The 26,417-nt window shown below is 31.8% G+C and overlaps 1 protein-coding gene across 2 annotated transcripts in view; it reads right to left on the bottom strand.

The window, feature by feature from the left end:
* TINAG (tubulointerstitial nephritis antigen) overlaps positions 1-26,417 on the bottom strand; it is a 229,519-nt gene that overhangs the window by 103,930 nt on the left and 99,172 nt on the right. Inside the window, exons 7-9 of one of the 2 annotated variants that reach the window (XM_051997176.1) lie at positions 16,646-16,826; positions 8,371-8,416; positions 2,761-2,884 (exon numbers count right to left, since the gene is read on the bottom strand). In XM_051997176.1, the coding sequence (XP_051853136.1) occupies positions 2,761-2,884; positions 8,371-8,416; positions 16,646-16,826 (351 nt within the window). The remainder of the gene's footprint in view (positions 1-2,760; positions 2,885-8,370; positions 8,417-16,645; positions 16,827-26,417) is intronic. The other variant, XM_051997177.1, reaches the window with a different exon arrangement.

The following is a 26,417-nucleotide window of genomic DNA, read 5'->3' as shown; positions in this document are numbered from 1 at the left end:
CATTCACTTTCTCTTTTGAAGATGGTATTTCTTTCTAATCACTCCCTTGAGTGCTGCTCTTTGAAGAAAAGTTTCTTTTCAACTTGCTATGGAAAAGCAATGAAAAGAGGAAATGTCCAAAGCCCCATAACCCAAATCACACCAAGCTCTCAATAGTCATTCCCAGACAAAGCTGCTGGCTCATTTGCCTTAAAATTCGAAATTTCAATCTCTTTCTCTGATCTGGGCAGTTAGAAAAAATATAAATCAATAATATTATTTCCACAACTCAAGATTCTTCCTCCTATCCCAGGGAAAAAATATTGTTTATGATGGAATATATCTCTCATTTGCTAAAATTTTCTCCTGGGCACTCTCTCCTCCCAAAATGCTACAAGGACTCTCCAAGATTTTTATCATTATGGTAAATTATTTATCATAGTTGGTGACATAGTAAACAGAAAACTAAGAAAACTCTTAAAATTGGACAGAGAGTAGGCATACCTTGTCTAAGAATAGAGAAGAAAAAAGCGGAAGAGAATCATCTCTTCTGTCTAAATCATTCTAGCAAACTCAGCAAATATCTCTTCTATGAATGTATGCATGGATTTGATCACATAGCCCCAATCGTAATATTTTATCTCTAAATTTCCTGGGAAATTCTACTAGGTTCCTCATATAATAACTATTTGGCACAAAGTAAAATGTGCCTGTGAACCTGCTTTCACCCTGGCACACTAACACCCAGGCTGCCACACCTATGTGTGGTGATTCCTGGTTTCAGCCTCTACAGTCCTTCTTAGTATGGAAAAGGTTAGGTAATGATTTTATCCTTCAATTCCTATACCATCAGTATAGAGTTAGGACAAACTATTAGAGAGCTAAGCAAGGAAATGATGGTAGATTTATCCCTCGACCAAAAGATATTCATCTTTAGTGTCTTATTTCCTTGGCAACCCCAATGAGGGACTACAAATGTTTTGTGTTTTTTTTTTCTTTTGTTTTTATTTGAACATACATTAAAACAAAAATATATCTTACATAGATGTGTTACTATATTAAGTCAATGAGCATCAATATATTTTGAGATGTATCTGGCATATTCTCCAATCTTTCTTGCACTTTGTACTTATTAGTAACACTCAAAAAAAATTGTATCCCAACACCACTCTCTGTGCCAATTTCTTATTCTTCCCTCATTCATATAGGCCTAACATTAAACATCCATGCAAGAAATCCTCTTTTATGTTCTGGATGGATTTTAAAATGAAAGGAAATTATGGGGTAAACAAGGTTCATCCTTCCCATTATCTAATAATCTAGCTAATAATAACAACAATCAAAAAGTCTTTTTTAAGTACCTACCTACTAAATGCCAGGAATTATGTTAGATATTGAAGATAGTAAGACAAAAATGAAATAGTTCCTGTATTTAAGGAACTTACTTTCTGCTGGTGAAAACAACCTATATAGGTGACCGTGTATGTATAGATATATACATACACATATATGTTCATATGTGTATATTCAGAACAAGTACACTTAGGTGGCTCAGTAGATAGATTGGGTTTTAAAAAAAATCAAATCCAATTTCAGACACTTACTAACAGTGTAATTCTGGGTAAGTCACTTAATTTCTGCCTTAATTCACAGAAGAAGAAAATGGCAGAACATTCCAGTATCTTTGCCAAGAAAACACCATGGAGAGTATTGGTGTGCTCTGGTCACAAAGAATTGACACAAATGAATAACAACAACAGAGTCATAAGTTTGAGGAGTATACAAAATTTTTTCATGTAGAAAGCAGCATTTGGCCTGAATCTTAAAGAAAATAAAGGTTTTCTTGAGGTAGAGACTTGAGGTGAAATTTCATTACTGACAGAAAATAGCCAGTATAAAGACAAAACCACTGTAAAGGAATTCTCTGTGAGCAATAGCATAAAGTTTAGTTGGATTTTAGCATAGAGACTTGGAAGATGAATGACATAAAATGAAATTAGGTGAGAAAAGTGAATAAAAGAAAGACACTGATGCTTGTGGGATTGCCCATAGTAGTTGCTTAATAAATGCTTATTGGCTAATTTACTGTGGAAATAGCAACATTCACCTACAGGCTTTTCTAGCACTTTGGCCTAATAATGTTTTAAATATCCTCTTTAATCCTCATAAATACAATCTTGTTAGGTAGGTATAATGTAGACTTCTTGAAAACAAGGCTCTTTTCACAAAGTGTCTGCCATAGACCAATACTGAAGAAATGCTTGTTGAAATAAATTCAAATGCTATTTTTTGGATGAGAAACATGTTTCTGGAAAAGGTAAAAGGACTTGTCTAAGTTTGTATACACCAGTGGAAAAGTCAAAGTTAAATACATCTCTTTTGACTAAACCATTTTCAACACAACAAACTGTTGGATGTTATTATTCATTGAAATATCAAAAACTTGTGGACTTCTTTGAAACATTGTTATGCTCCTATACAAAAGATATATTCTGTAGTACAGCTGAACAAACCATTGGTGATAGAGTTGAAAGAGCAGAATTCAAATCATACCTTTGATGCTTTATTCTCTTTGTGACCTTGAGCAAAGCACAACCTCACTGGACCCCAGTTTCTAAAAGAATGGGGGCTGGAATAAATGGCCTCTAAGATCCCTTCCATCTCTAAGATAGATGATTTATAATTTTCATTTACAGGTTCAATTCCCCAAGGGTATACAATAATGCCATGAGTCGTTTTTTTCAGAAGCATTTATACAATACCTAAACCAGTTTGACTTACCCAGTGAGTTTGACTGCATGAGTGCGTAGATTTCGATATTTTTCTGATTTATCTTTCATGCTGTTGACATGTCTATATATCCCTGATTTGTAATGGAAGAAATCCTCATGGACTTGCATTATTGCTAAAAGAAAAGTCAACAATATAATTGGCAATAATAAAAAAAAAATACTGTGGTCTTTTCCCAGGAAAATCTCTGAATATTTTCCCTGAGATTTCAACTTTAAAAGGAATACAGAATTGAACTCAATATTCTCTTTTTAATTTAATTAGTTGTGATTTTTCTTATCCTTCTATAACAATATTATAGTGATATTTATAATATTATTTATGCATACATTATGTTTATTAAAATTCATCTAGTTTAGTTCAAAGAAAATACAATATTACTAGAAATTGAACCTCTAACAATCAAGTCATTCCATATTGGGCAAGTGATTGCTTTTTCTCTCTTAATCCTATTCTCCACCACAAGACTATAAAAGCTCCAATTAAACCTGCAATGAAGTGTGAGCTTCACAAAAGAAGTTTAAAGTAATTTTTCTTAATCCTCCAAAAGATACAAACCTTGGCAAGTCTGAAAGAAAAGCTGTATCTTGGAGTAGGGACATGATGCCAAGATTTTATTCTTCAAATACTTAGGAAATAAGCCAATGACAGTATATATTTTTTTCTTTTTTAAAGAATAAAGCATTTGTAATATACACAAATAAACTCTGATTATTTCTTTCTGATGTTATTGGTTTGTCTATTAAAGAGTTGGAATAATACCACATGAAGGGCTTTGAAATTCCTTACAAAAGCCAATATCTCTTTAAAATTTGCATAGGGCATTTTTACCGTATTTGCTTGCTATCTAAGGGAGAGAGTGAGAAGAAAGGGAGGAAAATTGGAAGACAAGGTTTTGCAAGGGTCATTGTTGAACTAAAAATTATCCATGCATATATCTTGAAAATAAAAAGCTTTAATAAAAAATGAAATAAAATTTAATAAGATTACAGGCAAAGGAAATAGAAACTATGTAAATTGTTGGACTATAAGTATAACATGCATTTCAACACTGTATGAAGCCTTAATTCTACTGTTCAAGTCATGCCCAATTCTTCATGACCTCATTTGGAGTTTTCTTGGCAAAGACACTGGAATGGTTGGTCATTTCCTTTTTTAGTTCATTTAATGAACAACTATTAAGTGTCTGAGCACAGATTTGAACTCATGAAGTTCCAAATTTCAAGCTTAGTGCTCTATTCACTTGCTCTACCTACTTGTCCTATAATCAAATCAACTTTATGATAAGAAATATGGCATAATAGAACAAAGACAGAAAAAGAAAGAAGGAAAAAAAAGAAATTTGATGAAAATTTTATAGTATATTTTAATGGAATAGCAAGTTGTGCTTAGTAGATTTTCAATTTTGTGTACAATCATCTTTTTCTTGTACTGTCATAAAAATGCTTGTTTTAAATACATGAACTTAAAAGAAAAGAAAAGAAAAAGAAACAACACTAGAATAGAAGAAAGAAAATCTAAGTTAAAATCCTATTTCTGGAATTTGCTACCTGAGTAAACTTGGACAAGACATTCCAACTTTCTAAGCCCCTGTTTTCCTCTATAAAATGAGAGCACTAAACTAGATGTTTTCTAAAGAGGGATTATTTTTCTATATTTAAAATTATTGCCCTATGATCTTAACAGCATTAGGGGACCATAGAATCTGAGACTTGGAAGGGATCTCAGAACTCATATACTTGAAGCTGTATCTTATAGTAGAAGTAGCCCCTCTATAGTATACCAATAATTGATGATCCAATCTCTGCCTTAGGACCACTAATAATAAGGAACCTATCACCTTTGTAGACAGAACACTCAACTTTCAGCTAGTGTTCTTTATTAGGAAATTTTTCCTTGTTGAGCCAAGAGCTATGCCTATAATATCCACACATTGTTCCTATTTCTGCCTTTTGGGACCAAGAATAACTAGACTAATCCTTATTCTATATAAAAGCTTAGATCAATCTAGATTTGAAAAAAAGAGCAGAGGAGAAAATGTTTTGATTATATAATCATCCCTGAACCTGTGCAATGCAGCAATGTTAGAAGCATTACATTGTATATATCTTCCTCCTCTCTAACATTTTTTTTTCTGATTATACTCATACAGTCTCAAATGAAGACAATTCGCTTTTATCTTCTAGTAACAATATATACATAATATTGAAAGAATTTACAGTACTGTAGTGCCTACAGCTTTTTGTCTTCTTCATATCACCTTTACCTCTTTTAAATTGTATAGAATGTGAAATAAGGTGATTCTTGGAAATACTGAAGAATATAGAAGAATTCAAGTTATATTGTGTATTCAAAATTATCATGTTTTTCATATTCTCTTGTTCCACTAAAGGGGGAAAAATCAGCTCTACATTGGCCCAAGCAATAAAACCAGACAATTAGCTTGCATCTCCAGCAGAATGAGTCAACCAGCATTTATCCATTTATAAAAATGTACAGATATTGCCCAAAGCTTTTCTCTTCTATAGAAATATTCAGTCCCCTAGCACTTATGACTCACCTCCTTTTGTAAATATCATGAAAGTTTTATGTTGTCCTGTTTGGCTAAAGAACTCTCAGTTAAAACAGGGTTCTTTAACAGGGACTCCTTGAATTTATGATTGTTTTAAATGTTTGGAACTATTTTGATATAATTGATTTCCTTTGCAATCCCATAAATTTAATGTCTAACTCTTAAAAAATCATTTTGAAATGGTGTCCATAAGCTTGCCCTGAAAGCCAAAAGGGCCTTGCCAGGGAAAAACTGATTAAGCAACCCCTAAAGTAATATGAATGGTATAGCAGGACAATTAATTAAAAGGCTTCTCCCACTTCCAATTTTCTACATCAAGTAAAAGGAGGTCTTTTGTAAAGATGAGGACAAAAAAATATGAATTAAATCCAAAGGTCCAAAGTTTCCTGAACTAATTTAAGTTGAAAGGTAAATAATACACTGGAATGGGGACTTGAGTCAAAGTGAAAATTTTGCTACTGTATGACCTTAAATTATATCACCTCAGGCAAGTCAGTCAACATCTCCAAGCTAATTTTCCCAATGAAAATGAATCTATAAGTTATTTATTTAAAAAATATATATATATATTTCAGTTTACCTTTTCCAACATTTTTTTCCAATTTGTGTAATTCGAATGGCTTTTTTTGAAATATTCTGAACAAAACTGAATCTAGAACATTCAATGACTGCATAGAATTGACTATTAAAAATATGTAATGCTGAGAAAGAAGCAGCATAAAATAATGGAGAATTATCCAGCCTTTACATAAGGAGGACCTGGAATAAAAGACCTATCTCTGACATGAATTACCAGTGTAACCTTAGATAAACCACTTTAACTCTTAGTGTCCCAGGAAACTCTTTGAGATTAGATGTTACAGAGGTGTCTCTACATGGGTAAATTGAGCTTCCATTCAAAATTTCCCTGTACTAGGAAATCCATAGGTCAAGTCCCTAGTCTCACCAAAATGTGTGCTCCTCCCTTCTCCTTTAAAAAGCTTGACTAAATGCTACCCTTGAGTGTCTTTCAAGATCTCATTCTGTTTCTTGTCTTCTTTTCTCAACAGTGTCATTAAAAAATGATGTTTAAGCTAATTGATTTATCTCACTCCTCAATTCTTTGCATTCTAACTAAATATTTACTTAAGCCATTGAAATTTCTTTATTCAAAGTTGCAAATCCCTTCTATTTTTTAAAATTTTTCATTTATTTTATTTTATTTTAATTAATGTAGTCAAAACCAGCATTTCCATTACATAGCATTTTTTTTTAATGGCTGCCCATGAAGCTGCAAATATTTTATGTAACGACTTGCTATTCCTTTTAAATATATAATAAAGTTATCATGTACATTTCTTTTCGTTGTTACCTTCCCAGCCTCCCTAGAGATGGCTACCATTAGACACAAATATGTATGTAGATGGTTTCATATCTCATGGGTTTCTTTCAATCCTCATCTTTCCTGATTTCTTCTCAACCTTGATCTCTTTTGACCATGCATTATTCCAGACATTTTCCTCCCTTGACTTTCCAGTAATTTTTCTCTCTTTATTCTTCCCCAAGTGTCCCCCAACTCCTTCTCAGTCTCTTGTTGACTTATATTCAAAATCATGTTAATTGTAGCTGTATCCCTAAGGCTCTACTCCAGTCCCTTTTCTCTTACCATTCAGTAGGTATTCTCTTTGTGAATTTATCTGGTCACTTGTAGTTAATTATCATCTCTATGCAGATGAATCACAGATCTAGCCTTAATCACTTCTCTTTGCATTCCACATATTTCTGTTAGACATTTCAAACAATACCATTCATGCCTACAATTCCTCTTCACCTCTGCCTCTCACAATGGTTGAAATCCTTAAAAGTTCTTTTCATACATAATCTCCTATAGGAATTTTTCTCTAATTCCCCCATCTGCTTAAGTTCAGTATTATATTGTATATATTTTTCATTTACACGTTTATATATATATTTACTTGTGTGTATTTATGCATGATAAGCTTAACTCAACTTCATTTTCCTCTCCAAATGAGAGAAAAATTATTTGGAGTCCCCATAGTTCATGGCATTAATTAAAGGGAAGGAAGGACCATTTATTCTCTATATTCATTTAGTCAGATTTTCCAAAAATTACTAAATTAGCTGGCATGGAGAATTTTCATCTGTTTAGAATATTTTTGCAGCTATAATAAGGATTTAATTCTCCAAACTATATTAGCCATTCCAACTATTTGGTGCCTACTAATTTATCTATCTCTTTCTTCTTTAAAATTTGCTGTGATGCCAAATGTAGTAGTAAAAATAGGGTAGTATTATATATGTTATATAATTAAAGTATGTTTCTTAGTGATGAACATGGATTCTAGTAAATCAGTCTTCCAGGGACCTGGGACATAGACTCAGAAATTTGAAAGTAGAAAGGTGAATAGAATAATTATTAACCCATCAATCAAACAAACAATAAGCATTCATTAGGTATCTTATAATATTCCAGGCACTACTCTAGGACCTAAGGACATAAGTACAAAGAGTCAGACAATTCTTACTGCCCATGAACTACATTCACACCAATGTATCTTTGGCAAATTTCTGTTATGTAAAAATTTACCAATAAATGGAAATTGAGGGAAGGTTCAGAAGAGGTATCTATCAAAGGATACAGATATTAAAATGGAAAACAATAAAACTATTTTAAAAAACTTCTTTGTTACAAGTGAAATTTTTATAAAAAGAAAGAGGGGGTGAGGGTGGGGGAAAGTGTTAATGCCATAGGAACTTCAGAGAAGGAAAATTAAAGAGCCAATCTAAGGTAACAGGCAGAAAAAGAAACACTGCAAACATAATAATTGCTGATAATTTTTTTAAATGGTCAAAACCTTTGTTATCCATCTCATTGAGTACAATTCATAAAAATATTGCTTCTACATCTGGAACATCTTTCGGTACATTTAAAACTGGAGATCCTTTCTCCCAAAAAGAACTTTACCTGACAAACATGCTTTTACACAAAAGAAATAAATGTCATATTATTCTTTGCTTTCATCACCAACCTTGTACTGGCCCATTCTGCATGATTTCTTTCATTATTTCTGTTTCCTGAAAGGAAACAAGAAAGCAAAAGTCAACATCATTTCCACTGAGAACGATTTGCTATAGAAAAAAAAGTTAAATCTTGCTGCATGGGGTAAATCAAATAGAGATTGATATTGTTTGCTAATAATTTATAATTGAATATGCTTTGGAAATCAGATTAGCAGTTCCTGTGGTTCAGGTTGAGGCTCCTTCATAACTGAACTAGTTTACTGTTTCTGCATATAGAGCCTGAAATGATTTTCACTTTATACCCATTAAATATGGGTCTTAGAGTCTCTCTTCATTTCTTCTCATATAGTCCCAGGAATACTGTTCTGCCTCAAGTTTTATTTGTATTTCACTGGTCTATTGCACCCTGAGGTGCAACTTTGTTCTGTTTGTGGGGGAAATTTGGAGAGTTTGGAATTTTCTGCTCTATACCACTATTTTATCAGAATCCTCTCCATTAAAAAAAAAAAAAAAAAAAACAAACAAACAAACAAACAAACAAACAAAAAAAAAAAACAGATGTTGAGCCTCCAGTCCACAAAATATTTCAGGCATTTTCTCAAATGAAGTTATCTAACTACCCCTTCTCATTTATTTTTAATTCATGAATCTTATTAGACATAGAGGTTATGTGTAAGATTTCTATTTATACCTATCAAATATATTTTATTCATTAATTTTGCTTTTAACAATCATTTTTGTAAACATTTTCTATTCCCACCCTTTTCCCATTTGCTGAGAAAGAAAGCAATATGATAGGAATTATACATGTGGAGACAAGTAAAACATTTCCATATTAGCCATGATACTTGCTAAAAAAAAAAATAAAAAGGCAAGAAAAACAGAGAGAAAAAATTATGCTTCAATCTGCACACAGAGTTCATCAGCTCTCTCTCTCTGGAGGTGAATAGTATGTTTTATCTGGGCTCTTTGGAATTGTCTTGGATACTTGCTTTGACCATACCTAAGTCTTTTACAGTTAATCCTTACAATAATATTGCTGTTACTATGCACATTATAATCCTAATTGCAATAACTTTACTTGGAATGAGATCATATAAGCTTTCCCAGGTATTTCTGAAACTATCATGGTTGTCATTTCTTTTAGCACAATAGTATTTCATTGCTCATATGACACAACATATTCAGCCATTCCCCAATTGATGAGCATTCAATTAAAATCCAATTATTTGTCACTACAAAAAAAGCTGCTATAAATATTTTTGTACATTAAGTCATTTTCTTTTTTCTTTGATGTCTTTGGGATCTGGTATTTATTTATTTATTTATAGTTTTTTATAGGTAAAAGAATATGTCCTGTTTTAAAACCCTTTGGGTTGAATCCTTTGGTTTAAGCAATTCAGAAGTTTATCAACAGTGAATTAGTGTACCTTTTTATGCACATCACCTTCAATATTTTTAATTTTCTTTTTCTGTCATGTTAGTAAATTGGATAAATATGATATGGTTCTTCAAGGTTGTTTAATTTGTAGTTCTCTAATCAATAGTAATTTAGAACTTTTTTTTTCATGTGACTATTAATAGTTGTGATTTTTTCTTCTGAAAAATGTCTGTCCACATCTGTCCATATCTTTTAACCATTTATCAATTGGTGAATAGTTCTTATTTTTATAAATTTGGCTCATTTTTCTAATATTTAAAAGAACCTTACCAAAGAAATTAGGTATAATTTCCCCCAAAGTTTCCTATGTTCTTTATAATTTTAATTTCTTAGGATTTATTTGTGAAAAAATTTTATTGAACTTTTATATTATTAACATTATCCATTTTACTTCTTATGATCCTATCTCTTTTTTGTTCATAAATTTGTTCTTTTATCCATAGTATGACAAGCAATTTCCCCATGTCTCCCTAATTTACTTGTAATATCCCCCTTTATGTCTAAATTATGTATCTTGACCTTATTTTAATTTGTGGTATGATATGCTCCTTTTTGCATAGGTTCTGCCCCATAAAATCCCACTTTTTAATTTTTTATCTTAGCTTTATAAAATAATGCTTTGATAGTTTGATATGGCATTGAATGAGTAAAATTAACTTAGAATTATCATTTTATTATATTTGTTCAGCCTACCCATGAGCAATTAATGTTTCTCCAAATATTTTAGATCTATTTTTATTTATGTAAAAAGTATTTTATAATTATATTCATGTAGTTCCTGAGTTTGTCTAGGCAGGTAGACTCCTAAGTGTTTTCTATTGTTTACAGTTATTTGAATTGAAATTTGTCTTTCTATCTCTTCCTGCAGGGCTTTGCTGATAATATATAGAAAGGCAGATAGTTTGTATTTATTTTATATCCTGTGACTTTACTAAATTGTTAGTTTTTTTTATATACTTTATAAGTTCTCTACACATTCCTGAAGTTATTCACACATCCTATCATATCATCTTCAAAGAGTTATAGTTTTGTTATCTAACTACTCATTTGTTTTCCTTTAATTTCTTTTTTCTTGTCTTATCACCATAATTAACATTTGCAATACAATATTGAATAACAGTGACAATGATCAACATTCTTGTTTCATTCCTGATACTACTGGGAAAGCTTCTAATATATGTTCCTTACAGATAATACTTCCTTTTGGATTTAGAGAAATAAAACATCATTTTAAGAAAGGATCCACTTATCTTTATGCTTGCTAATGGTGTTTAATTGGAATAAGTGCTATATTTCATGAAAAGTGTTTTCTGCATTTATTGCTATGAACATTTGGTTTTTATTGTTTTTATTACTGATCTGGGCAAAATTAATATTGACCAAATAAAATCAAACTAATAAATTAATAAAAAATATAAGCTGTTTTAAGCAATAAAATTCAATAAAGCAAATATATTATTATTAGATGTAAAAAGAAAGAAGACCAAATAATCAAATCTTAAATATCAGCATAAAATATTTAAAAAATCAATTACCACCAATGAAGATAAACTTAAGCAATTATTAGGAGTTATTTGTGCCAACACTAAATTATGCAATGGGAATACAAATAAGAAATAGAAACACAGCCCTTTCCATCAAGATGTTTACAATCTACAGGGAAAAACAAAACATCAAAATGCAATTGGTCTTGAATTCAAATCTTCTTGATTCCTGATTTAGCTCTATGCCAGGCTCTTCATCTTTCCAAATTCTGTATTTATTCCCTCTTTCTCTCTAGGTGATATATTTATACTCTATTATTAGACAATGCTAGTTCTTTTTCTGTCTCTCCTGAGTGTCATTCAAATTCTCTACAACTTAATTTGCCCTTTCAGTTTCTGAATTTTTTCACAATAAATATATCTTGTAATATGTACTTATTCTCCAACTACCACCTTTTCACTTTTTCAGAGCATAACTTATTTAGAAGTAAATAGGTGAAAAAGTCTACTTATGAGTATCATGGCATAATGTCTCAATGATTTTAGAAAAAAAAAGATCTTTAGGAAAAACCTTTCAAACACCTTTTCCTTTTCTTCAGAAGGAAGAAATAAAATGTCAATGTAAACAAAAGTCATGTTCAGCCTCCAAGTACCCTTTTCACATTTACATTCACATTTATATTTCAATGAATCTGTTTTCATGGGTAAGGATAGTCTAATAAGGAACTAGGTGGTAGAGAGAATATAGGGCTTGATGTCAAGTCAAGAAGATTTGAGTTTGAATTCTGTCTCTGATACGTATTAGCAATTCACATTGCCTTTTATCCTCACTCTTCCTCTATACAATGACAATTATAAAACCTTCTAATACCTACCAGAGGTAGAGTTTTTCTGAAGAGCAAATAAAGTAAGATATGTAAAATACTTTACAAAACTTAAAAGAAATTCATAAATATGAGCTAAAATTACTTGTTTTGTAAGTACAAATCATCATCAAGAATTGCACAATATAGTTTTTTCTGGTCCTTTTATGAGTGTATGAATGTTGGTGTAACAGTAGGGCAACTGAGCTGTTTTCTTTCCCTCTCATTGTATGATCAGCCTAATCGTGTATATGTATGGATATGTGCATATGTTTTTTTTTTTTTTATTTTTATAGCTGTTTCATTTTATTGTAGTAAGTTTATTATTTATTTTTAATGCACATTGCTTTATGAACCATATTGGTAAAGAAAAATCAGAGCAAATGGAAAAAAAAAAAAACAAAGGAGAGATAAAGAAAAAAAAAACAGAAAAAAGAAGTAAACATACCATTTATTCATTTACATTCAATCTCCTTGGTTCTATTTCTGGATGCAGATAGAATTTTCTCTCCAAAGTCTATTGGGATTGCTTTGGGTTACTGAATTACTGAGAAGAACCAAGCCTTTCATAGTTGATCGTCACACATTCTTGCTAATATTATGTACAATTTATTCCTGCTTCTGCTTGTTTCACTTAGCATCAGTTCATGTGAATCTTTCCAGGATTTTATATAATTAGCTTGTTCATTCATTTTTATAGAATAATATTCCATTATTCTCATATACCATAACTTCAGCCATTCCTGAGTTGATAGACATCCATTCATTTTCCATTCTTTGCCGTGTGTATATGTTTACATATATAAACACATATATAAACATTTATGTGGGCATATATAATGTGTGTATGTGTGTGTGTGTGTGTGTATATATATATATATATACATATATATATATATATTCCTCCATAATATTTTTTTATTCCTTTTCTCATTGTTTGTAGACTACATACACCCAGAATATATTTTTCCCTTGACCTAAAGATCACTTGTAATACATTTTTTTTCTGATATCATTGTGTTCCATTATTCATTGCCACACAGAATCACTCAAGGTCATATCTCTGAGGAAATGTTACATAACCTTAACAAATGCACAGAACATATCTTATTTAATGAAATTTTATGAAAATTTATGAAAAAGATTTAATGAAAATCTTGAAGACTTTGATAATCTCCATAAAATCTTTTTTTATTGTTTTTTAAAATTTTAAGCAACAATAGATAGTGGAATCTTTCCTTTATGGCTTACTCAATTATATGACTGAAGATATGTACTCTTGAGAACCATCTCACAAGGTTATCTCAATGATAACCTTGATGCATGCAAAAATTAATGCTATAAAGATTCTGCAAACTAGGTATTTAGTCAGAGGTCCAGCATAGAGACCGGAAATGCTTCTCACCAGGAAGCTGGTTATAAAATTCATGACATGAACCTTCTGATTACTCTATGACCCAGCAAACATAAAAAAGCTAAATGATCTATAGTCCTGTATACATCCTTTTTTTTTTTAATAACTTTTTATTGATAGAACGCATGCCAGGGTAATTTTTTACAGCATTATCCCTTGCATTCACTTTTGTTCCGATTTTTCCCCTCCCTCTCTCCACCCCTTCCCCCAGATGGCAAGAGTCCTTTACATGTTGAATGGGTTGCAGTATATCCTAGATACAATATATGTGTGCAGAACCGAACAGTTTTCTTGTTGCACAGGGAGAATTGAATTCAGAAGATATAAATAACCCGGGAAGAAAAACAAAAATGCAAGCAGTTTATATTCATTTCCCAGTGTTCTTTCTCTGGGTGTAGCTGCTTCTGTCCATCTTTGATCAATTAAGGTGCTCTTTATCGAAGAGATCCACTTCCATCAGAATACATCCTCAAACAGTATCGTTGTTGAGGTATATAATGATCTCCTGGTTCTGCTCATTTCACTCAGCATCAGTTCATGTAAGTCTTGCCAGTCCTCTCTGTATTCATCCTGCTGGTCATTCCTTACAGAATAATATTCCATAACATTCATATACCACAATTTACTCAACCATTCTCCAATTGATGGACATCCTTTCATTTTCCAGCTTCTAGCCACTACAAACAGGGCTGCCACAAACATTTTGGCACATACAGGTCCCTTTCCTTTCTTTAGTATCTTTTTGGGGTATAAGCCCAGTAGAAACACTGCTGGATCAAAGGGTATGCACAGTTTGATAACTTTTTGAGCATAGTTCCAAATTGCTCTCCAGAATGGCTGAATGTGTTCACAATTCCACCAATAATGTGTATACATCCTTTTGATTCTGCAATGATAGCAGTGTTATGTGCTCAGAGAGTACAATGAATCATAATTTTTAGAATATCTACAAACATTAATTTTTACAGTTTTCAGGTTGCATTTTTGTCCAGTAATGAACAAGTGAATCTAACATTGAAGGAACTGAATTGCATTGATTTTGAGTTAACATTAAATAGTATTGAAATAGAAAGAAGATATTATAAATAATTTTGGTCAAGAAAAGAGAAAGCAATGGAAATTATGTTGAAATTTGTTTTAACTACCTGGATCTCCTTTAGCACCTCCCCCCATTTTTATATGAGGACAAAGCCACTCACAGATGACTTTCTAGTAAATTGCTCATCTAACTTTAAAAAATAAATTGACATTTATATAGCAATTTAAAATTTTCAAGGAATTTTTCTCATTTGTATTTTACAGTAATGGTTTGATGTTATCTTTTGAAATACCAGTGCTCTTTTTCTATATGAAAAAACTGAAGTTCAGGGAACTTAAATGATTTATCTGAGTCATATAGCTAGCAGTTCCAGTGGAAGGATTTGAACCCAACTCTTCTTTGCTTCTGATCTAGTTCTCTCTCCAAAATCCAACATTGCCTCTCATATACTATAATGTAATTTAAACTTGTAGCACATAGTTAAAAGATATTTACGTAACACTTCATAATTTAAAAATACTTCACATACTTTATTCTATTCTCAACTTTACAGAGAAGAAAACTAAAGTTCTGAATGAGCAACCTCTCTAAAATCACCTAACTAGTTAGTTGCAGAGACTAAATGAATCCAATTTTTTTCTCATCACTTCATTTCTACTATTTCCAAAACTGTGTTCAAGTATTGTGCATTATTTTATTGAAAAAAAAAGCATTATTGTGAAAAGAACTAGAATGAGATACTACTGCTCATGTGTAAAGGGGCAAAATTAGATATGTAGATTTCAAAATAGTGAATGAAAACATGTGAGTGAATGAGATGGCCAAAAAAATCATAGGATAAGAAGAAATGACCCACAGAACTGAAAAGGAGGAAATTTTTACATAAGTAACCAAGCATCAAAACAACTAATATGGTAATGTTGGATAGGTAATGATAATGCGGAATGTTGGATAGAATGTGGGAAAACAGGGACACTAATACATTGTTGGTGGAATTGTGAATACATCCAACCATTCTGGAGAGCAATTTGGAACTATGCTCCAAAAGCTATCAAATTGTGCATACCCTTTGATCTAGCAGTGTTACTACTGGGCTTATATCCCAAAGAGATTTTAAAGATGGGAAAGGGACCTGAATGTGCAAGAATGTTTGTAGCAGCCCTCTTTGTAGTGACCAGAAACTGGAAACTGAGTGGATGCCCATCAATTGGAGAATGGCTGAATAAATTGTGGTATATGAATATTATGGAATATTATTGTTCGGTAAGAAATGACCAACAGAATGATTTCAGAAAGGCCTGGAGAGACTTACATAAACTGATGCTGAGTGAAATGAGCAGGACCTGGGGATCATTATATACTTCAACAACAATACTATATGATGATCAATTCTGATGGACCTGGTCCTCTTCAGCAATGAAATCAATCAAATCAGTTCCAATGGAGCAGTAATGACCTGAACCAGCTATACCCAGTGAAAGAACTCTGGGAGATGACTAAGAACCATTACATAGAATTCCCAATCCCTATATTTTTGTCTGCCTTCATTTTTGATTTCCTTCACAGGCTAATTGTACAGTATTTCAGAGTCTAATTCTTTTTGTACAGCAAAATAACGGTTTGGACATGTATACTTATTTTGTATTTAATTTATACTTTAACATATTTAAGATGTATTGGTCAACCTACCATCTAAGGGGGGGAGGGGAAAAATTGGAACAAAAGGTTTGGCAATTGTCAATGCTGTAAAATTATCCATGCATATAACTTGTAAAACTATTTTAAAAATCTAAAAAAGAAAGAAAGAAAGAAAGAAATTCACATAAAAGGTGGCAGGGGGCAGAAGATCATATCCATGAATATATATAAAGGCTGATAGAATGAAACACATTTGAATAGGAGATTTTGGACTTGTACTATTAGTATAAAGTTTACATTTAATTGCAAATTTTCATTGATTTATTTATAAATCTTCATAATACTCAGACACATTGAGTTTTATTGGTCAAAATTAAATTATGATACTTCTGTTTTTTACTTACATTGGAAGAGACTCTATATGGAGGAGAACATTGATATATTCGATTAGATTTCTCTATGTTGTTTGGACATGGTTTTGTGGCATGCCTTTTCCCCCGTCCATCAGATCGACTTGCCATGTTACAGCCATTGTTGTTGAAGAATTGGTCCTTAAAAAGTGGGTAGCATGCATGAGACACCAACCTAAGCAGATAAAATAAAACAACTGGTCTTAAAGGTTTCTATGCATAAAATATAAAAATGTGCATTGCAAAATTTTACATAGAGAAAAAACTACATGCTAAGTTACTTGAAAATGCTTTTTTTCAGAACTCTAATGTGAGTTATCAAGATTAATTATACTTTTGTTTTATCATCATGAAAAAGTCACTCAGTTCCTTATATGTACATATATCTCTGTGATTGTATGTGTATATGTGCATATATACATAAATACACCTATGTGTGTATGTGTATACTGAAGCTGGATTTGAATTCAGTACCTCCTGATGCCAAGTAATATTTTATCAACTATACTGTCAAAGCACCTTCTATGAATTATCTAAATCAGAGTTTCTTGGAAATAAAATAATAAATAATCAAACAGAATATGGGAGAATTTGGATCCTTAAGAACAAATCTTGCCCAAGAATTCAAAAAAAAAAAAAAAAGGCCAAATTAAATTAGCTGAGAAATAATCACTAGTAGGAATTCAGGTAAACACTTTTATTTTTTCAATGGGCAACTAGGTGGCACAATGGATAAAGTGCCAAACCTGGATTCAGGAAGAAAATAGCAAACCATTTCAGTATCTTTCCCAAAAAATTGGAGCCCCAAAAGATATTATACACTACTTAAAGGACTGAAAAATGAGAACAACAAAATAGAAATATCATCATGATCCCTGCTGATGCAGAAAGTCATTATATATAAGTGCATATCGCACTGATTTCCTCAAAACAGTAGAACATAGATAATGTGATTTTTTTAAAAAACAAAAAGACATAGAGATATACTGCCATCCCTGAAAATGTCTCCCCTCATATGTATCTCTCTGCCTAGAGCATATAGACCAAATTAGTCATTAGCTGAATCATGGTCTAAAGAAGTCTTTAGTCTTTTCAGATTGAATACTGTAGTAGCCCTTTAGCAGATAATCAATCAAGTTAGAAATAGGAAACACCATGATCAACTTGAAATACAATATGAAGAGCAATGACTTTTGTCACATTAGCATTATCAAAAACAAAAATGGGCACATGGGTTTCTACTTGTGATGATGAAATAGATATTAAAAAAATGCAGCAGATATATTAATCAGGTGTGAACCTGACATGCTGTGTTAGTAGACCTGAAGTATCATAGATTTAAAGTTAGAAGGGACCTCAGAGGCTCGTTGATTTAAGTACCTCAATTTAAAGTTGAAGAAATTAAATTTTGGAAGTTTAAGTGACTTTTCCAAGACAATGGATCAAGACCCAGGATTTAAACCCAAGTCTTTTAAATCCTGTGTCAAGACTTACTCCACTATACACACTGAAAGGGTAAAATAGATAAAGAATCAAAAAAGTAATAATAGAAAAGGGTCTGCATATTTTTTGCCCTTAGTTTTTCCACAAAAGGAACAATGTATTCCCCTATATTTTGCTTTGGCAAGCTTGAGACAAAGTACTGAGCAGAGTCTTGAAGACTGAGCTCATATCTTTACTAGTTATGTGATCCTAGTCAGGTCATTTATCTTCTGTTTGCCTCACTTTCTATAACTTTAAAAGGGGAGATCACAACAGCATCTATTTCTTAGGGCTGTTAGTTGTTGTGAGTCTCAAATGAGATAACATTTGTAAAGCACCTAGCATAGTTCTAGTCATATAGCAGGCATTTGATAAATTTTTTTTCCCTCTTCCTTGAAAGATGACATAAATGGAGAGGGATAAAAGTAAAATTGGGTGGGAGAAGAATAAAGGAAATTGTAGCTGGCTGGTGAAGAAGAAAGAAAAGAAGAAAAGGAGGAAGGGTAAGGAAATGAGATGGAAAGAAAGAGAGGGAAAAGAGGGAGTGCAGAGAAGGAAAAATGAGAAGAAAAAAGGGAGGAACCCCAAAGAAAGAGGAGGAGACAAAAAAAAAGGAATACTGAAGTCTTGGCAGTGGAATAGTAATGAGCCATCCTTATATCATGGTCCTTGTGGAATAAAGTATTAAAAGGAAGGAAATCAATCAATCAGCTGATAACCATTTATTAATGCCTACTTTTTATTAGGTTTTGTTCTAAGCACAAGGAAGTCAAAGAAAAGAAGGGTGAAAGGACATTATTAAGAAAGGAATGATAAAACGTTAAAGTTGGAAAGGACTTTAGTGGCTATAGACTAAAAAAAATAATAAAAAACAAATAAAAAAGAGAGAAGAGGATACTTAGCTAGTGGTCACCCATATTCTACTTGATGATCTTTCATAAGGAGGAAGTAACAACCTCTAAAGGCAGTTCATTACACTTTTGAAGAATTCAGTTAAGAAGATTGTGTTATTGTTGTTTTTGGTTCTCCTCTCCCCACCCCCAACACCAAGTCTAAAGCTGCCATTTTATTACTTGCATTCACCACAACTTGATCTGCCTACTGAGATAGGCATCTCACTAAATAAAACTAATCATTCCAATACTTTAAGATTAGTATTATTTTACTTATGCTTCATCCCTTTTCTTGATTCCCTCAATTTATTTAATTAATCATCATATCTCATGGATTCATAAAGTGTCTTCTCATCCTACTTTCTGAGCTATAACCCATCTCTATCTTATTATTGTCATTCGTAAAGTTGGCATGAATACCTGAACACAATACTCTAGATTCTGACCAAAACAGAATTGAAAAGGATTGTCATCTCCTTATTCCTCTTAAGGCAATCTTAGATAGCATAAACATTTTTGCTTCTCTTATCATATTTCTAATTCACACTGAGCATGCGGTCCACAATCTATAAGCTCAATTGTTTGTTTTCATACTAATTTCTAAGTATGCCTGTGTTGAATGCTTGAAATAATTTTTCTGCAACAAAGTGCATTCATCCCCATTAAAATTATTTTATTAAATACTGCCAAATACCCCATCATAACAAGATTTTTTAAAATGTAGACTTGAACTTCTGTGTCAGCTATACTTATCATCTTTATGTCAAATGCAACTTTGACAAGAATACTAACTATGTTTTCTTTTCCCTCTAAGTCAATGACAAAAACACTAAATAGTATGGAAGAACTATGTATGCTAATAGGGACTTCTTTCCAAGATAACATGGAATCATTTAAGGATCACTCTTTGAGGATGGTCCTAAAACTAGTTATAACTGTACTATCTCCTAGCTCACCCATCTCTGTGAATGTCATAAAAAAACATGACTTACTTTATCAAATGATTCACTTGGTTACTAGATGATACTATAGACAGAGTATTAGACCTGGGGTCAAAAAGACCTAAATTTAAACATGCATTTTGATGCCAACTATATGATCTTGGACAAGTTGCTTATCCTCTGTCTTATTTCCTATCTTTACTCTACCATCTTGTCTCCATTGTCCTAACCTCCACCTCACTCTTTCCTTAACTACAAAATAACAATACAAAAAAAAAAAAATAGCACCTAACTCCTATGGTTGTTGAGAAGAAATGAAATAATATTTGTAAAGCATTTAACACACTACCTGGAATAAAATAGGAACTAAGTAAATGTTTGTTTTCTTCTGTAGTCTAGGTAAAACTGTATTTATGACATTTCCCTGACCTCTATAGTTATCACTTTATTAAAAAAAATTATATTTAGTCAGAATGATCTGTCCTTCATGATGTCAAGCTTACCTTAAGATCAAATTATGTTCAAAATTTCTATTTCCAAATGATCTCTCACCCTACCCACAATAGCCTTTTCTAAAATGTAGCCAGAATTGGAAATGAAGATGATTGGTACATATTTTCAACCTCTAGTTTTTTTTTACCTTTTTGTATGTAGGTAAAAATTAGAATCTTTTTTTAACCTATTCTAATCTTACGTTCTCTCTTCCTTTATCCAGGATCTTTCATATATTACCAATAGTGGATCAAAAGTCATATTGACAAATACCTGAAGCTGTAGTTCACATGGGTCAAGTGATATGAATTTTTCTTTATTTTAATTTTTTTATTATTATATATTTGTATTTACAAAACATATGCATGGGTAATTTTTGCAACATTGATCCTTGAAAAACTTTCTGTTCCAAATTTTCCTCTATTTCCCCACACCCCCTCCCCTAGATTACAGGTAGTCCAATACATGTTAAAATGTTAAATTATATGTTAAATGCAATATATGTATACATATTTATATAGTTATCTTGCTGTGCAAGAAAAATCAGATATAAAAAGAAAAAATAAACCTGAAAAGGAAAACAAAACTGCAAGCAAACAATAACAGAAAGAATGAAAATACTATGTTGTGGTCCACACTCAGTTCCCATAGTCCTCTCCCTAGGGGTACATGATTCTCTTCATTACTGGACAACTGAACTGGTTTGAATCATCTCATTGTTAAAGAGAGCCAAGTCCATCAGAATTGATCATCACATAGTCTTCTTGTGGCCATGTATAATGATCTCTTGATTCTGCTCATTTCACTTAGCATCAGTTCATGTAAGTCTCTCCAGACCTCTGTGAAAGCATCCTTTTGGTCATTTCTTATAGAACAATAATATCCCAAGCTATTCATATACCATATTCTCCAATTGATGCACATCCATTCAGTTTCCAGTTTCTAGCTACTACAAAAAGAGGTGCCACAAATATTTTGTACATGCGGGTCCTTTTCCCTCCTTTAAGATCTCTTTGGGATATAAGCCCAGTAAGAAATACTGCTGGATCAAAGGGTATGCACAGCTTGATAACTTTTTGAGTGTAGTTTTAAATTGCTCTCCAGAATGGTTGGATTCATTCACAGTTCCACGAACAATGTATCAGTGTCCCAGTTTTCCCACATCCCTTCCAACATTCCGCATTATCTTTTCCTATCATTTTAGCCAATCTGAGAGGTGTGTAGTGTTATCCTAGAGTTATCTTAATTTGCATTTCTCTGTTCAATAATGATTTGGAGCATCTTTTCATATGACTAGAAATAGTTTCAATTTCTGCCTAAAAATTATCCTTTCATATCCTTTGAGAATTTATCAATTAGAGAATGGCTTGATTTCTTGTATATTTGAGTCAATTTTTTATATATTTGGAAAATGAGGCTTTATCAGAATCTTTGAATGTAAAAATGTTTTCCCAGTTTATTGCTTCCTTTCTAATCTTGTCTGTATTAGTTTTGTTTGTACAAAAAACTTTTTTTAACTTAATATAATCAAAATTATCTATTTTGTGATAAGTAATGATCTCTAGTTTTCTTTGGTCACAAATTCCTTCCTCCTCCACAGGTCTGAGAGGTAAACTATCCTATGTTTTTCTAATTTATTTATAATATCATCCATTATGCCTAGATCATAAATCCATTTTGATCTTATCTTGGTATGTAATGTTGTGGATAAATGCCTAGTTTCTTTCATAATAGTTTCCAATTTTTCTAGTAGTTTTTGTCAAATAGTGAATTCTTATCCCAAAATCTGGGGCCTTGGGGCTTATTGAATACTAGACTGCTATAATTACTGATTATTTTGTCCTGTGAACCTAACCTATTTCATTGGTCAACTAGTCTATTTCTTAGCTAGTACCAAATGGTTTTGGTAATTGCTGCTTTATAACATAATTTTAGATCTGGTACAGCTAAGGCCACCTTTATTTGATTTTTTTTCATTAATTCCCTTGAAATTCTTGGCCTTTTGCTTTTTCATATGAATTTGTTCTTATTTTTTCTAGGTCCTTAAAATAGTTTTTTTGGGAGTCTGATTGGTATAGCACTAAATAAATAGATTAGCTTAGGTAGTATTGTCATCTTTGTTATATTTGCTCACCCAATCCAAGAGCATTTAATATTTTTTCCAATTGGTTAGATCTGACTTTATTTGTGTGGAAAGTGTTTTGTAGTTTTGCTCATATAGTTTCTGATTTTCCCTTGGCAGATAGATTCCTAAATATTTTATACTATCAGTAGTTACTTTAAATGGAATTTCTCTTTATAACTCTAACTGTTGGATTTTATTAGTGATATATAAGAATGCTGATGACTTATGTGGGTTTATTTTGTATCCTGCAATTCTGCTAAAGGGGTGGATTATTTCCAATAGCTTTTTAGTAGAATCCCTGGGGTCCTCTAAGTATACCATCATATCATCAGCAAAGAGTGATAATTTGGTTTTCTCATTACCTACTCTAATTCCTTTAATATATTTTTCATCTTTTATTACCAAAGCTAGCATTTCTAATACAATATCAAATAATGGTGATAGTGGGCAACCTTGTTTTATCCCTGATCTTTTGGGGAATGGTTCCAATTTATCCCTATTACATATGATGTCTATTGATGGTTTTAAATAGATGTTACTGAGTATTTTAAGGAAAAGTCCACTTATTCCTATACTCTCTAGTGTTTTTAATAGGAATGGGTGTTGGATTTTATCACATGCTTTTTCTGCATCTATTGAGATAATTATATGATTTTTGTTCATTTGATTATTGATATAGTAAATTATGTTAATAGTTTTCCTAATATTGAACCAGCCCTGCATTCCTGGTGTAAATCCTACATGGTCATGGTGTATTATTGTGGGAATGGTTTTCTGTAATATTTTTGCTAATATTATATTTAAGATTTTTGCATCAATATTTGTTAGGGAGAGTGATCTATAATTTTCTTTCTCTGTTTTTGTCCTACCTAGTTTAGGTATCACCTAGTTTAGGTGTCATAAAAGGAATTGGTAGGAGTCCTTCATTCCCTATTTTTTCAATAGTTTAAATAGTATTAGAACTAATTGTTTTTTAAATGTTTGGTAAAATTCACATGTAAATTCATCTACTCCTGGGGATTTTTTTCCTAGGCAGTTGATTAATAGCCTGTTCTATTTCTTTTTCTAAAATAAGACCAAGCAATTTAATTCTTTCTCTGTTAATCTGGGCAATCTATATTTTTGGTAGGTATCCTCCATTTCACTTATGTTATCAAATTTATTGGCATAAGTTGGGAAAAATAACTCCTAATTATTGCTCTAATTTCCTCTTAATTGGTGGAAAGTTCTCTCTTTTTATTTTTGAGACTAACAATTTGATTTTCCTCTTCCCTTTTTCTAATCAAATTTACTAAAGATTTATCTTCTTTGTTGGTTTTTTCATAAAACCAACTCTTAGTTTTATTTATTAATTCAATAGTTTTTTATTACTTTCAATTTTATTCATCTTTCCTTTTATTTTTAGAATTTCAAGTTTGGTATTTGATTGGGGGTTTTGATTTAAATTTTTCAAAGTAAGATAGGCATTCTTTTATTATTTCTTTATTTGAACTAGGTATATATTCCTTTCTAGACTTGTTCCCAGTCATTCCTCTAATTTCTGAAGAGCTATCTGATGCAATGACACAGGGCAGAACCTAGAGTCAATAAAACTCATCTTTCTGAGTTTAAATCTGGCCTCAGACAATTACTAACTTTGTGAGTCTTGGCTAGACATTTCACTCTCTTTACCTCACATTCCACATCTGTAAAATGAGCTGCAGAAAACAAAATAAAATGTGGGAAAACAAAATAAAAGTAATTTATATTCCATTCACTCTGAGAAGGGCTAATTTCTCTCCTTAGATCCTCTTTTTTCCCTCAATACAGGTAAATCATCAACAATGACAAAAATAAAACCTTTTTTTTAACTCAGTTTTTTTTTGGCAACTTCCATTTATTCTGAGCTTTGACACTCTTGATATTATTTCTACAGGGGCAAATCATGCCTTTAAATTCATCCTCTATTACTTTCTCTTCCTTTCATCTATTACTATTCACTACTTTTTTTTTTCCATCCAAGTTAAGTATCTGAGAATCTATCTTTGTCCCTGCACAATTCTCATTTTTCCCTTTATTTAGATTGTTTTCCTTAGTGTCTTCAGAATTTCCCATCTTTCCTGAATTGCTAATATTAATCATTAAGGTTTTATCTACCCTTGTCTTTAACCTTTAGAGTCTTCTTTTCCAAAATACACAGCTAACAGCAGATTTTCCCCAGTATTTCTCTTCTCTATATGATAAATATTCCTACTTCTACTGTCAGGATCAGTTGTTACTGTTGTGGAGGATAAGACCCAGAACAAAAGTATTTCACTTGTTTTCCACTACCTCTTTAGTGATGAAATAATCATTAATACATGCCAATAAGTCATTACACTTTCTGCTTTTACTGGAGACAATCCCATTATGCATCTGGATAATTTAGGTTTCCCATCATTTTCTGAATTCCTATCTATTTGTTCTTTCTGCCCTGGTGGTTCATAGTAGACTCTTATGATAAAAATCATTCCTGCTTCTTTCTTCATTGATCATAGATCAAATTAATACTAACCTCTTATCCATTTCTTTGTCTTACTTAAAAATAATAATAATTTATAAGAGATGGAGTCAATTGGCAGTCCCAGGGTGAGGAGAAGCCACAGTGGAGCAAAGAATCCTCCTCACAGTTTCAAGGCAGAAAATAATGCTAGTGATCATTCACAGACCAGAGCACAAACCAGATCAATAGTAAACATACCTCTAATTATATCATACCAACTTAGAAGGTCTTGATCACAGATCCCTATAAGTATCTCTGAAAACAGTCTCACAAAACCCCTGAACTTTGGGACAATGCACCCTCTAACCCGGAAGCAGAGCCCTACTCTAACAAAGTGATAAAAGTCAAGTAGTAGGCTGGAAAAAATGAGCAAACAATAGAAAAAAGATGTTGACCATAAAACTTTACTAGGAAGATCAAAACACATACACAAAAGATAACAGAATCAAAGCTCCCTACATCCAAGGCCTCCCAGAAAAATATGAATTGTTCTCAATTCAAAAATAATTTTGAAAATCAAATAAGAGAAATAGAGGGAAAATTGGAAAGGCAAATGAGAGTGATGCAAGAAAAATTATGAAAAACAAATCAACAGCTTGTTAAAGAGACACAAAAAACATTAAAGAAAATAAAACCTTAGAAAATAGGTTAGGTCAAATTGTAAAGGATATATGAAAAATCAGTGAGGAGAAGAATTCCTTTAAAAAAAAGTACAAATGATCAAATGAAAGGAAAAGTACAAAAATTTACTGAAGAAAAAAACTCTGTAAAAAGTAGAATAGATTAAATGGGAAAAGAAATCCATTGAAGAAAACAACTCCTTTAAAAATGGAGTTGGACAAATGGAAAAGGAAGTACAGAAGCTCACTGAAGAAAGACATTTCTTAAAAATTAGAATTGAGCAAATGAAAGGAGAGTTGAGTGAACTTTACTCTCATCAGAATTGGCCCAAAGAGAAAATAAGATAAAGAAATTTACCTTACATACAGGGTGTTGATAAAGCAAAAAGTTAAAGGGAGGGTAATGAGATGATAAAAGGAAGGGCAGGATATATTAGGGGAGAGGTTAATCAGAAGCAAAACACTTTTGAGAAGATTCATAATGAAAGGAGAGCTAGAATAGAATAAATGAGAGAAATACAAATAGTAACATATGAAACCAATTTTCTCAAATATAGAGAATTGAGTCAAATTTATAAAAATAAGATCCATTCCCTAGTTAAGAAATGATCAAAAGATAAGAACAATTTGCATATGAGATAATCATGGCAAAAGAAAACGGGAGATGTAATGGGCTGAGGCTTGAGTTGATG

This window comes from Antechinus flavipes, chromosome 4 (genome assembly GCF_016432865.1).
Source record: "Antechinus flavipes isolate AdamAnt ecotype Samford, QLD, Australia chromosome 4, AdamAnt_v2, whole genome shotgun sequence".
Taxonomy (NCBI): Eukaryota; Metazoa; Chordata; class Mammalia; order Dasyuromorphia; family Dasyuridae; genus Antechinus; species Antechinus flavipes.
This window is presented reverse-complemented; position numbering and strand designations above follow the sequence as displayed.